Consider the following 15,899-nt stretch of genomic DNA (forward strand, 5'->3'; position numbering starts at 1 on the left):
TATCGGGGGTGACAGTGCTTCCTAGCCTCAGTGCAGTGGGCAGCTGGGATGAGGTGCTTTTATTCTCCATGGACTTTACAGTGTCCCAGAACTTTTTTGAGTTTGTGCTACGGGATGAAAATTTCTGCTTAGGAAAGCTAAGGATAGCTTTTTCAACTGCCTGCGTATATTGGTTCCTAACTTACCTGAAAAGTTGCATGTCACGGGGGCTATTCGATGCTAATGCAGAGCGCCACAGGATGTTTTTGTGCTGGTCAAGGGCAGTTAGGTCTGGAGAGAACCAAGGGCTATATCTGTTCCTGGTTCTACATTTTCTGAATGGGGCATGCTTATTTAAGATGGTGAGGAAGGCACTTTTAAAGAATAAACAGGCATCCTCTGACGGGATGAGGTCAATATCCTTCTAGGATACCCGGGCCAGGTCGATTAGAAAGGCCTGCTCGCTGAAGTGTTTTAGGGAGTGTTTGACAGTTATGAGGGGTGGTCGTTTGACCACAGACCCATTACGGATGCAGGCAATGAGGCCTCTGAGGAACTGCAGGGTCTACAACAGACCCACGTTTGGAAATCCTGTTTAATTATATCTTCCATTAACATCTAAAGGAATGTATAGTTTGACAGAATTTCAAAAGGTGGATCAGTTAACCTTTCTAGGACACACGTTCCGCTGAAAAGCCAGCGCGGGAAATTCAAAAATATTTTTTATTAATATGTAACTTTCACACACTAACAAGTCCAATACAGCAAATTAAAGATAAACATCTTGTTAATCTACCCATCGTGTCCGATTTAAAAATAAATAAATAATGTTTTACAGCCAAAACACAACATATGATTGTTAGATCATCGCCAAGTAAGGCCTCCCGGGTGACGCAGTGGTCTAGGGCACTGCATCGCAGTGCTAGCTGCGCCACCAGAGTCTCTGGGTTCGCGCCCAGGCTCTGTCGCAGCCGGCCGCGACCGGGAGGTCCGTGGGGCGACGCACAATTGGGCTAGCGTCGTCCGGGTCAGGGAGGGTTTGGCCGGTAGGGATATCCTTGTCTCATCGCGCTCCAGCGACTCCTGTGGCGGGCCGGGCGCAGTGCGCGCTAACCAAGGGGGCCAGGTGCACGGTGTTTCCTCCGACACATTTGTGCGGCTGGCTTCCGGGTTGGAGGCGCGCTGTGTTAAGAAGCAGTGCGGCTTGGTTGGGTTGTGCTTCGGAGGACGCATGGCTTTCGACCTTCGTCTCTCCCGAGCCCGTACGGGAGTTGTAGCGATGAGACAAGATAGTAATTACTAGCGATTGGACACCATGAAAATTGGGGAGAAACGGGGATAAAAATTAAAATAAATAAATAAAGATCACCGCCAAGTCCAAAAAACACACAGCCATTTTCCCAGGCAAAGATAGGAGTCACAAAAAGCAGAAAGAGATAAAATTAATCACTAACCTTTGATGATCTTCATCAGATGACACTCATAGACACTCATCATGTTACACAATACATGTATGTTTTGTTCGATAATGTGCATATTTATATCAAAAAATCTGTTTACTTTGGCGCCATGTTCAGAAATGCCTCCAAAATATCCGGAGAAATTGCAGAGAGCCACATCAAATAACAGAAATACTCGTCATAAACTTTGATGAAAGATACATGTTTTACATAGAATTAAAGATACACTTGTTCTTAATGCAACCGCTGTGTCAGATTTCAAAAAAACTTTACGGAAAAAGCACACCATGCAATGAGACGCCGCTCAGAAATAACATTTTCTCCGCCATGTTGGAGTCAACAGAAATACGAAATTACATCAATATTCCCTTACCTTTGATGATCTTCATCAGAATGCACTCCCAGGAATCCTAGTTCCACAATAAATTGTTGTTTTGTTCGATAATGTCCATTATATGTCCAAGTAGCTACTTTCGTTAGCACGTTTAGTACACATATCCAAACGCTCGCGCAGATCCAGGTGAACGTCGGACGAAAACTTAAAAAAGTTATATTACAGGTCGAATAAACTTGTCAAACTAAGTAGAGAATCAATCTTTAGGATGTTATCATAAATATTCAATAACGTTCCAACCGGAGAATTCCTTTGTGTCTATAGAAGTATTGGAACGCAAGTCGATATCATGTGGAATGCGCATGACCAGGACCTGGCACTCTGCCAGACCACTGACTCAAACAGCCCCATCCGGCTCAATATCACAGTAGAAGCTTCATTCAACGTTCTACAGACTGTTGACATCTAGTGGAAGGCGTAGGAAGTGCAAACAAATCCATATATCCCACTGGGATTTCAACAGGCGATGAGTTGAAAATCGACCAGCCTCAGAATTCTCACTTCCTGTTTGGATTTTTTCTCAGGTTTTTGCCTGCCATATGAGTTCTGTTATACTCAGACATCATTCAAACCGTTTTAGAAACTTCAGAGTGTTTTATATCCAATAGTAATAATAATATGCATATATTAGCATCTGGGACAGAGGAGGCAGTTCACTCTGGGCACACTATTCATCCAAAGTGAAAATGCTGCCCCCTATCCCTAAAAAGTGAAATAAGTCCCACACAATTTCTTGCTTTTCTTCTTCAAATTTCCCCCTGCATAAGGACCATAAGGACAATTAAGAGTACGTTGAATTGTATTTATTTCGCAAGCTAATTCCCAGCAACACTAGTGTGTAAAATACTAGCATTGCTAAAGCAGCTACCTACTTACCTGTATTGAGAATAGTATAATTTTTGTTTTCACTACAAACAGGCGACTGTCCCATTCCCTTTTTGTTCCTCCCTCTTTGCTCAATATCACACCTCATCTGACTTTCCCTCCTCCATCCAGATGATTTCAGAATCTTCTGTGGAGACCTTGGCAATGAGGTGAACGACGACATCCTGGCAAGGGCATTCAGCCGCTACCCCTCCTATCTGAAAGCCAAGGTGGTGCGGGACAAACGCACAGGCAAGACCAAGGGATACGGCTTTGTTAGCTTCAAGGACCCCAATGACTACGTCCGCGCCATGAGGGAGATGAACGGTGAGCAATAGTATGTGTGAAATGGCCCAACAAGTTTTGTATCCATCCCCAAGATGTCATTTTAAAATGGGGAGTAACTCCTGATCTGGATCTTTTAATTCTGAGGCTCCGTAGTAAGTAATATTTCGTGGGAACATGGACTTTTCTTTTTTTCATGCAAACACAGGATTAGCTGCATAATTTAACAAGAAAGCATAGGTAGAAAGCTAAGGAAGGTGACAAATGCACGGCCAAGGGCTACAGCTTTGTCAGCTTCAAGGACCCTAACGATTACATCCGCACCATGAGAGAGATGAATGGTGAGCAGTTGTGTGTGTTGAGAATGACTTCTCCTTTCCTAACACCTAACTGTGTGGTGGCGCCAGTCCAATTCTCAACTGATCTTAAACTTTTTTTCTTCACAGGGAAGTATGTGGGCAGCAGACCCATCAAACTGAGAAAGAGCATGTGGAAGGACAGGAACATGGAAGTTGTACGCAAGAAACAGAAGGAGAAAAAGAAACTGGGACTGAGATAGACAATGTTTCCCTTTTGTATGTATGTGCAAGTGTTCTTTTGACTGGGAGTGTGTGAGAATCACACTGATGGCATAATACAGTTGCCATTGCCCAGTTGGAAGGCCACTCATCCAGCTATCTGACATGTTTTCAATTACCACAGAGTAGGGATGTCATTTTACTCATAAAGCATGGTTAAACTAGGCTACAAAACACTACTGGCCCTGGTTGCAATGGTTAGACATGAACCTTTCCCTTATGAACCATGCCCTTATGAAGTTTAGAATGTACTGATCTCCAGTTTTTTTATTTTAACATTTTAGTTTGTAAAAAAAATTCTGAACATTACTCAGATTTTCTTAGTTGGTATGGCTCCCATTTATCTCAGATGTCTGAAGTGTGAGATTGGTGATCTATTGTGCTATTGTGGAATCTACTTCCAATGGCAATTATGTATTTCCGGATAGCCTCTCTTATTCATACAGCAAACCATTATTTTTTTTTATGGAAAATCTAAATGTTTGTACATTAAAGTGGTTTATTTTGAAGCAGTGGATTCAAACCAATGCAAAGTTTTTTAAATAAACCAAATGGCTTGACATATTTGCCTGGCACTCACCTTTCCTGTCTCCTCCAGCCCAGGCAATGAAAGCGTTTACTGAGGTGAGGTGGGATAGTTCATAAATTGGTCACAAGATGGGGCTCCAATACCATCTTTATTCTTTAATAAACCGACTGTTGAAAGGTAGGGTTGATATACATACCTTGCTTTAAATTGTAACATACAAAATGGATGAGAAGGTCAGGTTTTAAGATAACTGATATTGAATATTTTGTCCAACTACCATTTGGTGTATTCAACGTTACTATAGCCAGAGGGATAAGGCATTCTCAATTGTGCCATACATTGGGGAGAATATTGGATAATACTGTTGGATTCGATTTGAGATTAGAAGTGTTGTGGAACTAAAACCTTTTGCCCTCAGTGCACAATTTCTAGGAAATGGCAATGTGTTAAAGCAGATTAGGATGTCTGTCTTGGGAAGTAATTGGATGATAAAGAATGATTGTATTGAGTCTCACCAATCTAAATATAATGCGAGGAAAAAGACAGCTAGCTGAATAGATTTAACTTGAAAGCATAAATAAAGGATAGCCAGTCTGCTTCTTACGCCTTTGTCCGATCAGGGGCATCAACTGGACCTCAGCATTTAAACACAATAGGGGAGCTCTACCTAAACGAGTATTTTTGGCTGATCAATGAAGATACAAAAATTGTTTATCATTGTTGGCGTTAAAATAATGTTATCTTATTTACGATTAACTAGAGCTTTACACTCAATCTTTACGTTTCCATAAAATACACATATCCCTTTGAGTTTTGGTATCGGCGGATAGACACTGCTTATCCACACGTGTGTAGAAACATATCATTGCCTGAACTGAGGCAATGAATGCAGCCTACTAACAATGTAGAAAGGACGATTTTGCATGAACCGAGAACTTCTTCAGATTTCTAACGAGCACATTATGCCGTCTATAATATGGAGACAGTTGTCTACATTTTCATCAGGATCTCGCTGAAAATGTGTTTTTTTGTCAAGGCAACAAACTAGATTTCGCCACCCCCTCGTGGTTCCAGTCACTCCTCACAGTCCTGTCTTGGAGGGCTGGTTAGGAGGTCCTTTTTCGTGTTAGATTCACAACTAGCAATGATGCTTCGACATTTTCTAAATGTGAGGTAAACTGTTGCTAACGTTACATATCAATGTAAGAAGCGGAGGGCCACTAACGAATGCATCAATCAAACATTAATTTAAGCCAGTGAGATTGGAATTTGAAGACGGAGCCCTTCCGACCCTTTCCCCTGAACCTGGATATCGGAATGGTGGTAAGTCATCATTTTTGTTTTAGTTCAGGCTGCATATGTCAGTAGACATGAGGCAAGTGAAGAAAAAAAACGTTATTTTTTTAGTTTTGCAACAAACATGTGCTAGCTAGTTTGTCGTACCATGTCTGTCACATATGGCTAGTCTGTGGCAAACTGAAACGGAAGATGCTGTCCAGTCCGTTGTTGCCATTAGTTACAGGGACATTGCTGAACCCTGGCCTATCACTGCTTCGCTCAAGTCATTTGATATGGTTATTCTCTTTATCTGACCAACTAACTACATCTTATAACTAATGCTATAAAGACAGATCCCGTGTGGCTATGCCGTTTATTAGCTCAATTTAGCTAACTAACGTGAGTTACGTTATTTATTTCATCTAGTTTGTTAGCTAGCTCCAGTTAGCTACATCGCGCGCCCCTCCCTTGAAATGCAAGCATGAATGGCGTTGTTTTCTGTCAGCCAGACAGGGTGATTCGGTTTTACTGGGCATTCATCACTTGCCTTAATTCGAATACTTACGTGCTGTCTACAACGTGTAATCGTTTAACACAATCTAGCAAGGCTAGCTAATATTATTATGATTTCCTTGTTAGTTGCTAGATTGCCAGCTCAAAACAGTTTTGAAAACTGACCATCTTTTGTCTACTCCGGCCGGGGCTTCCATTTCATCAATTGCGCGCAAGTCACAGTAATGAACACCGTTCAGCTCTTTTCCAACTAACGTTATTCTCATAACAAAGGCACGGGATACTAATGTAGCTAATATGATTTTAAATGAGTTAGTACTAAAGAAACCAATGTTATATGCGCAACATAATACAACTCATCTGTTTCCCATTGTCGGGCTGCAACGTTTTCAGATATAATATTGTTAATGTCCCTCTCGGCGTGTAGATACAATTAGTCCAATGGGAAAACAATCGGTTCCAGGTAACTGTGCGTCAGCGTGATGAAGTAACACTTCAAACCGTTCCAACGCTATGCTGTCGTCTCGCGCTATAACATCACTGAATTCATGTGTTCCTAAGGTAAACGCGCTTTAGACTTTATGGTTAGTCCCAACTGTGCTGTGCAACTTGAAATTGTATTTTATTGAATGGAGTGATTGGCCTGCCAACTCCATTTTGATATATTGTCTACTCCCCTGGAGTAATGCCGCGTTCAAGTGCTAGTCAGATCTAGGAAACTCGGAAATGTCTGACTTCCTATATCCGACTAGCACGTGAACGTGTCATTATTCTTATATACAGCTGTGTTTGCAATAGACATGGGTTTTGCATACCAGTGGAACAGGTCGTTCTACCAGAGAATGTGGTGGTTTATGATCAGATACAAATCCTCCTCCATCCACGAGTCTCCTACTCTCAAGACTGACAATTAGTAATCTGGGTTAGGTCCCAAGACTGTCTCTTTGCCACAGCACAGGGTATTTCTGTCATTAATGATCAATCCATCATTACTCTACCCAACCGCAGTGGACCCAGTATGTTACAGCAGAAACAGGCTGAACTGGTGCTTAGCTTCAGATTATGTCACCTATGTTTATTCTCAGACTGTACATTACATTTCCCTTGGAAAACTAGGAAAAGCCAGGCCTATTTTATGCTTCTGTATTCTCTAATGCCTGGCCAAACAAGGCATGTGTGTCATTACTGCTTTTTCCTTTATGGAACTAAATCTTATGGTCTTCATTGTGGCTCTGTTGGATTGACTCACTGGCTTCAGATAGATAGTTGGTTCCATGTTTTAGAGAAGCATTACTGTGTTCAGTCCTGAGTCTAAAACTTCGCTCAAGGCTATAGTTTAGCCTCCATCTCACAATCTCAAGACCCATTGGTTACGTTGACCTCCCTAGTCTGAACCCTTTCCAGTATCCTTGAATGTTGTCATTCTGATTCCATGTCCAGCTGGTGTAGCTTATCTTGGCCTGCTCTCCCCAATAGTCATTTTGAGGATTAGCTCTGCCTCCAGTGTGAGCAGCAGTGGGCGATCAAGGTGTTTAATTACAAACCCAGCATCTTCATAACACTGTCTGGCAGGAGCTGTGTGTTTCAGAGATTGAATGAGACTAAGACTGAGGGCCTGAGACCGAGTGTGTGTGTGTCTGTGTGTATACCATACAGAGACTGAGCGACTGAGACCGAGACAGAAAAATACTGTGTGTGTGTCTTTGTTTCGGACAGACTGTTTATTTACAGCTGTTGGATGGACTCACTGGCTACGTACCTAATTGATTTCCGTTTAATCGTCTCATGGTCACTTGCAATGTTCGGTAAGAGGAAAATCAATGCAGACTGATGGTACTGTTGTGTTAAGAGCCTTTTACGTTTGGACATTACATTTGCTGAACGAGTTATTCTGCTTCCTTTGCGTTGTTGGCGCAGTGTGCAGCTGGCTGCAGTTCAATGTGTGTGTGTAGTTTTTCTGTACGCATTTGGATTTGTAGTAAGACTATTATAAAGATTAGGCTTCCGTTGCAGCACAAATTAGCCTATCCCAGCCCCAACTGAACTCAAATGCTAGTTGTTTTCAACACACTTGATTTAATGTAAATGCTCCCCTAGGATGCTCACTTGCCAACAGGAGAATGAAATGCTTGGCCTGTGGCTGCCAACAGCTGAATGATAGAGGGCTCTTACTGTACAGAAAGGAACTCACTAATAATACATCCTTTTTATTTATGCATCCGGTCCCATGTTAGTTGTGTTGCTCTGATGTGCTCTGGCTAATTTAATCCTATTGAAGATTGTTCCCAGCTGTTGTCCCTTCTTGCTACCATTGATGACCTGAGGAGTTGAAGTGGTAAGGGAAGTGCCTCAGTACACAGACACACTCCCTCCGTGTCCTCGGTGCACCAGCGTTATTATCGCAAGAAAACATGAGAGGAATGGTTGATTTTGATGTTTGTCAGAATCAGCACTGATGTTACATAACGTCACATTCTATTCCACTGTTCCCTTCACCCCCTCTGCCACTTGGGCTGTACAAATTACATAAAGGTAAAAAGCAAAGAGAGTTGGCACAGCAGGGCCACGCCCACCAATAATCCTCTCCATCGCTTCCTGTTTACTGTGAGGCCCTCCTACTCCCTTCCTCTACCCTCATCTCTTGCTTACTCTCTCTCTTCCCTGTGTGACACCTGTGTGGATCTGCCTGTAATTGAGCACAAACACAATACACACACAAATCAATGGCTGCTTACAGACTCTGTAACACTGGCGTTCTGGCCACACCACCTCTGTCATTGGCCACTGGGGTTTGGTTCTTCACTGACCGCTCATTATTTTATCACATACCGTGTAATGAGAAACGAAACAAGCCTGGCTGCATTAGCAACAACGGTCAGTCACAAAGCAAGCGTTTTATGTTTGAGCTGAAATGAGGATGTGGAGAGAGGCGGGGGGGGGGGGGGGGGGGGGGGGGGCTGGTTTAGGCAGCGCACAGCTCGTTGTCAGGGGTAACGGTCAGACAGTCCTCCTGTGTCCTCAGTGCTTCTACTCTCTGCTCGTCTCTACTTCCCCCTGCATGTGGACTCACCGTGAGGACAGATGTTTAGAAAGATCTAGTTTGACCACCTCGGAGCACTACTACGCCTATTGTTTGTCCTGTGTGCTTTATTCTGTGGGATATTATTCAAGCCGAATGCCAAAATGTGCGTGCTGCATGTAGCCTAGTGTAGGCTACGTTATGGACTCAACCCTAACCGGCACGCAACGCAGATCATCACCTCAACTAGCTGTCTGCTAGTTTTATTTATTAAATGAAAATGATTTTTTCCTACAGTGATAATGGCGAATTGAATTACCGCTAGGCTACAGCCAGGGGTTTCGCTGAGCATGTTAACATGTTGAGCATCTTTCAAGCTGCTCTCAAAGCAGGCCTTATAGAGAGGTGCTGCGTCTCATGTGAGCCAACACTATGTTATTACCAGGCACTTACTTCTGTACCTCATGCCATGTGAATAGTAAAGGGATCATCGATCCCTGGTAGGTCTAGAGAGGTGAGCTGTAAGCTGAGCTAAAAGGCCTGATTGGGGACACCATCCCTGTCCCTGACCCCTTTCCCAGGGCCTAAAGCCTGAACGGCTGGAGCTAGAGAGCTGGAACTGGGCTCACACGGCTGCTGCTGACAGCTTGGGGCCAAGGGGCGTCACAGAGTCCCGCCTCAGGCCGGAGAAGGGCTGGTCTGGGCGAGGGCACTGCCTCACGCCCTGTCACCCATCATCTCCTCTAACGCCCTCATAGAGGAGAAGCCAGCCAGCACCAGCCACGCCCAAAGTGCGCACACACACACTACTCACCCTGGAGATGGAAAAAGACTCTTTAATGGGTGCTTAACATTAGATCTCTGTGCTAATACTGTGTACGATTATATATGGTTTATTTACAGTACATTAACCTGTATACAAACCTACGACTTTCTTCCCTTCCCCCTCTCACTACTCCTCTCTCTGTCTGTTTTGGCCTGGAGGCTGGAATGTGTGCTATGCCAATATCTGTTTGCCTCATGGGTTCACCCTTCTATCCATGACTTGCAGTACAGTCAGTGCCTACTAACCGGTTTTGCATTATGATTCATATCCTGGTTGTCCAAGCCCATATACAGCAGCTTGAAGAGACACTGACTAAACAGACAGCATAACTGCCTATGCAGGTACAGCCACCAAGTCACTATCCTGGAGCGTAGCCCTCTGTCTGTCCATATAATATACATGCTAGATCTATAGTTTAAAATCTTTCATGTTGCCTTGACATCCTCCACATTGCTGAAGCATGTCTTCAGAACCCCTCCCCTTTACCGTGACTAGTGACCTTATTTCCCCCCACCAGACCTAGGCTCCACGTATGGATCGTTTTTTTCCTGTTAGTGTTTTCATTCAGCCATTCTCTTTTTCCCTAATTCCTTTATGGTTTTTCCTCACTCACCGCTGCAGTCGGATGCTCTGGGTGCCAGCTGTCTGCCCCTATAGAAACATCTGTTCTGAAGCCATGCCCACATTGTTCCGTACCAACACAAACGGCCCCCTCGTCCACTGTCCCTCGTGTCTCGCTACACACACACACTTGTTCACAACAGTCAGGCTTCTGACGAATTCTCCCTCTCTTTCTTTTTCTTTCCTCTACTTTTTTCTTCCCCCACCTCTTTTTTCTTTTTAGTCTTTTCTCTCCCTCTTGTGTCTCTCTATCTCACGTGGCTGCAGCTGGGATGAGGGCGGTGTTTGGTGTTTAGTATGCTGCCGGTGGCTCTGTGTCTTTCCTGTCGCGTGGAAGAAAGAGGACGGGGCTCCCAGAGGCGCTTTTTGGGTAATGGGCGGTGGGGGGTGACAGGGGGACTGTCTGTTTCCCAGGGACCCTCTTCTGGAATGTCCATGATAGAGCCCACCTTGCTCCCATCTTACACAGCCTAGATCCTCCCCAGCCTTCCATCTTAGCTAGCCTTCGCTATGGCTTCCCATGCTTACTCTGGGAGATGGGAGAAGATTTGGGGGGCAGTGTTTGCTGCATTAGCCTGAAGGAGTACAGGGAGGGATGGGTGAATGCAGTTCCTTTTTTGGGGTGTCGTTGGGGTTTGGGTGGGATCTACAGGAGGTGAGGGGATGGTGGGGCATGGCTGAATGGGAAGGCCTGTTTTGTTCTATGAAAGGTCAAAGGGCAGTGGGGGGGACTAACGGAGCTCATGCATTAGAAACACACTCCCAGTAAAGTTGTATTGAGGCTGGGAGACAGAGGAAGCACCCCTCTGGTACACCTCTACAGTGTTACTACATCAATAACCAAGGGGCCTAATGTTGCGTGAAACATGAAAAGTAATCATGTGTAGTCTAGCGTTGTGTTGTAAACACACTCAGTGAGGTACAGTTAGTCACATGTGCCATTGGGCTGTCAACCTGCTGAATGACTTGACCCCTGGCCTCATGTCTGGGTCCAGGCTGATGCTTCTCCCCCATGTCCAGTCCCCAAGCTCCTGTCACCGTAGTAACCCCTGGATTTGAACAACACAGTCCCTGTCTGTCTCTGTCACCTCCTCCACCCACCTGTGGAGTGTGTCTGGCGTGACAGATCAACACTTGTAGCCACGACTGTACTTGCCCCAAACTGGCCCATTCACGTCACAGTAGCCCAGCCGCGACCACTTACAGATGATGCAAACTTCCGGCGCCGACAGAGATGGCCGCCTCGCTTCGCCTTCCTAGGAAACTATGCAGTATTTAGTTTTTTTACGTGTTAGTTCTTACATTGGTACCCCAGGAAATCTTAGGTTTTATTACATACAGTCAGGAGGAACTATTGGATATAAGAGCAACGTCAACTCACCTTCATTATGACCAGGAATATGACTTTCCCGAAGCGTATCCAGTGTTTTGCCTTCCACCCAGGACAATGGATCTGATCCCAGCCGGCGAACCTAAACAACGTAGCCGTAAAAGGGGAAAACGAAGCGGTCTTCTGGTCAGGCTCCGGAGACGGGCACATCGCGCACCACTCCCTAGCATACTACTCGCCAATGTCCAGTCTCTTGACAACAAGGTTGATGAAATCCGAGCAGGGGTTGCCTTCCAGCAATACATCAGAGACTGTAACGTTCTTTGCTTCACGGAAACATGGCTCACTCGAGAGACGCTATCGGAGTCGGTGCAGCCAGCTGGTTTCTTCACGCATCTCGCCGACAGAAACAAGCATCTTTCTGGTAAGAAGAGGGGCGGGGCGGTTTGCCTTATGATTAACGAGATGTGGTGTGATCATAACAACATACAGGAACTCAAGTCATTCTGTTCACCTGATTTAGAATCCCTCACAATCAAATGTCGACCGCATTATCTACCAAGGGAATTCTCTTCGATTATAATCACAGCCGTATATATTCCCCCCCCCAAGCAGACACATCGATGGCCCTGAATGAACTTTATTTGACTCTATTTAAACTGGAAACCACATATCCTGAGGCTGCATTCATTGTAGCTGGGGATTTTAACAAGGCTAATCTGAAAACAAGACTCCCAAAATTCTATCAGCATATCGATTGCGCAACCAGGGCTGGTAAAACCCTGGATCATTGTTATTCTAACTTCCGCGACGCATATAAGGCCCTCCCCCGCCCTCCTTTCGGAAAAGCTGACCACGACTCCATTTTGTTGCGTCCAGCCTACAGACAGAAACTAAAACAAGAAGCTCCCGCGCTCAGGTCTGTTCAACGCTGTTCCGACCAATCTGATTCCACGCTTCAAGACTGCTTCGATCACGTGGATTGGGATATGTTCCGCATTGCGTCCAACAATAACATTGACGAATACGCTGATTCGGTGAGCGAGTTCATTAGAAAGTGCATCGGCGACGTCGTACCCACAACAACTATTAAAACATTCCCAAACCAGAAACCGTGGATTGATGGCTGCATTCGCGCGAAACTGAAAGCGCGACCCACTGCTTTTAACCAGGGCAAGGTGACCGGAAACATGACCGAATACAAACAGTGTAGCTATTCCCTCGGCAAGGCAATCAAACAAGCTAAGCGTCAGTATACAGACAAAGTAGAGTTGCAATTCAACGGCTCAGACACAAGAGGTATGTGGCAGGGTCTACAGTCAATCACGGATTACAAAAAGAAAACCAGCACCGTCGCGGACCAGGATGTCTTGCTCCCAGACAGACTAGATAACTTCTTTGCTCGCTTTGAGGACAATACAGTGCCACTGACACGGCCCGCTACCAAAACCTGCGGACTCTCCTTCACTGCAGCCGACGTGAGTAAAACATTTAAACGTGTTAACCCTCGCAAGGCTGCAGGCCCAGACGGCATCCCCAGCCACGTCCTCAGAGCATGCGCAGACCAGCTGGCTGGTGTGTTTACGGACATATTCAATCAATCCTTATCCCAGTCTGCTGTTCCCACATGCTTCAAGAGGGCCACCATTGTTCCTGTTCCCAAGAAAGTGAAGGTAATTGAGCTAAACAACTACCGCCCCGTAGCACTCACTTCCGTCATCATGAAGTGCTTTGAGAGACTAGTCAAGGACCATATCACCTCCACCCTACCTGACACCCTAGACCCACTCCAATTTGCTTACCGCCCCAGGTCCACAGATGACGCAATCGCAACCACACTGCACACTGCCCTAACCCATCTGGACAAGAGGAATACCTATGTGAGAATGCTGTTCATCGACTACAGCTCAGCATTTAACACCATAGTACCCTCCAAACTCGTCATCAAGCTCGAGACCCTGGGTCTCGACCCCGCCCTGTGCAACTGGGTACTGGACTTCCTGACGGGCCGCCCCCAGGTATTGAGGGTAGGTAACAACATCTCCACCCCGCTGATCCTCAACACTGGGGCCCCACAAAGGTGCCCTCTGAGCCCTCTCCTGTACTTCCTGTTCACCCACGACTGCATGGCCATGCACGCCTCCAACTCAATCATCAAGTTTGCGGACGACACTACAGTGGTAGGCTTGATTACCAACAACGACGAGACGGCCTACAGGGAGGAGGGTGTGGTGTCAGGAAAATAACCTCACACTCAATGTCAACAAAACAAAGGAGATGATTGTGGACTTCAGGAAACAGCAGAGGGAGCACCCCCCTATCCACATCGACGGGACAGTAGTGGAGAGGGTAGTAAGTTTTAAGTTCCTCCGCGTACACATCACGGACAAACTGAATTGTTCCACCCACACAGACAGCGTTGTGAAGCTGCGCCTCTTCAACCTCAGGAGGCTGAAGAAATTCGGCTTGTCACCAAAAGCACTCACAAACTTCTACAGATGCACAATCGAGAGCATCCTGTCGGGCTGTATCACCGCCTGGTACGGCAACTGCTCCACCCACAACCATAAGGCTCTCCAGAGGGTAGTGAGGTCTGCACAACACCTCACTGGGGGCAAACTACCTGCCCTCCAGGACACCTACACCACCTGATGTCACAGGAAGGCCATAAAGATCATCAAGGACAACAACCACCCGAGCCGAAAGTACGTCTTGCCCAGCAACAGCCCCAAAACATCACTGCTCTAGAGGAGATCTGCATGGAGGAATGGGCCAAAATACCAGCAACAGTGTGTGAAAACCTTGTGAAGACTTACAGAAAACGTTTGACCTCTGTCATTGCTAACAAAGGGTATATAACAAAGTATTGAGAAACTTTTGTTCTTGGCCAAATACTTATTTTCCACCATAATTTGCAAATAAATTCATTAAAAATCCTACAGTGTGATTTTTCTGGATTTTTTTTTCTCATTTTGTCTGTCATTGTCTGTCATAATTGAAGTGTACCTATGATGAAAAATCATCTTTTTAAGTGGGAGAACTTGCACAATTGGTGGCTGACTAAATACTTTTTTGCCCCACTGTATCTTTATGTACATATTCTTTATCCCTTTACACTTGTGTGTATAAGGTAGTAGTTGTGGAATTGTTAGGTTAGATTACTCGTTGGATATTACTGCATTGTTGGAACTAGAAGCACAAGCATTTCCCTACACTCGCATTAACATCTGCTAACCATGTGTATGTGACAAATACATTTGATTTGATGATGATAATAACGAAAAGAGCAAATTTGTGATGCCGTTCCTCCTCACCCCATCCCCCGAATTCTCCCAAGACCCGTCTCCCAACATTACCCACTTATTCAGTCCTCAGAGAAAGAGTGGCTGACACTTCTATTACACTGGGTCGCTACGAAAGAGAGGAGGAGGGAGAGAGTGAGCATGAAAGGACACTCTTTGAACCTATTCTTCCCCCTGGAGAAAGAGGGAAGGAGGGTGTAAAAGGGTAGGGGATACTCATTGTCCTCTTTTATACAGAAAGTGAGTGAAATGGAGGAGTGAGAGAAGCAGAGGATGGGGCATGGAGGAGTAGCAGGGGGAGTTCTAGACAACAAGCAAAACTGTTGGAGCAGCTGGGTTACGCAAACAGACATTCACCCTTTGGGCTGTAGTATTCTCTGTTGGCAAGGTTGCCACTCAGAAGACAGAAGAAGTAAAGTCTTCCTCTTATCTATGTTTGATGGAACATGCGGCCATCTTCTGGGTTTTCCAATTTATCATCATCCCATTCAACCCAAGCCAACCCACTGAACTAAGCCAGACCCACCCCACCCAACCAACCCAAGCCAGACCCACCCCACCCAACCAACCCAAGCCAAACCCACCCACCCAACCAACCCAAGCCGGACCCAAGCCAGACCCAAGCCATACTCAGCCAACCATCCCAAGCCAACGTTGTGCTGTGACCTGAAGAGGACAGACCAAGACTCCTTGACTGTGAAGACAGCGTCTCTTGGAGTGGGGGGGTTTACTGACCGTGGGAGAAAATGGACAATAACAAATGGCTCTTCTTCTGCTTGACTGACCCTCTATCCTATTGTCTTCTTTTGGGGTCAAGATCCAGGACACCTGCTGAGTCGCAGAGAGCAGAGAGGCAGAGACAACAATCATCGTAATAATAGCCAGCCAGGGATTTAGTTATGAGAGATTTGTCAGGATTGA

The 15,899-nt window shown here is 45.4% G+C and overlaps 2 protein-coding genes across 8 annotated transcripts in view; both read left to right on the plus strand.

The window, feature by feature from the left end:
* rbm42 (RNA binding motif protein 42) overlaps nucleotides 1-4,122 on the plus strand; it is a 29,902-nt gene extending 25,780 nt beyond the window's left edge. For all 5 annotated transcript variants that reach the window (XM_055903495.1, XM_055903496.1, XM_055903499.1 and 2 more), the window contains 2 exons: nucleotides 2,830-3,024; nucleotides 3,429-4,122. In XM_055903495.1, coding sequence (XP_055759470.1) covers nucleotides 2,830-3,024; nucleotides 3,429-3,541 — 308 coding nt within the window. In that variant the 3' untranslated portion in view covers nucleotides 3,542-4,122. The remainder of the gene's footprint in view (nucleotides 1-2,829; nucleotides 3,025-3,428) is intronic.
* An 812-nt stretch (nucleotides 4,123-4,934) lies between these two features.
* arhgap33 (Rho GTPase activating protein 33) overlaps nucleotides 4,935-15,899 on the plus strand; it is a 55,503-nt gene continuing 44,538 nt past the window's right edge. For all 3 annotated transcript variants that reach the window (XM_055903490.1, XM_055903488.1, XM_055903489.1), the window contains exon 1: nucleotides 4,935-5,412. Coding sequence is in view for 2 of the 3 variants with exons in the window: in XM_055903488.1 (XP_055759463.1) it covers nucleotides 5,407-5,412 (6 nt within the window). In the remaining variant the exon portion in view is untranslated. The remainder of the gene's footprint in view (nucleotides 5,413-15,899) is intronic.

The sequence above is a fragment of the Salvelinus fontinalis genome, chromosome 38 (assembly GCF_029448725.1).
Source record: "Salvelinus fontinalis isolate EN_2023a chromosome 38, ASM2944872v1, whole genome shotgun sequence".
Classification (NCBI taxonomy): Eukaryota; Metazoa; Chordata; class Actinopteri; order Salmoniformes; family Salmonidae; genus Salvelinus; species Salvelinus fontinalis.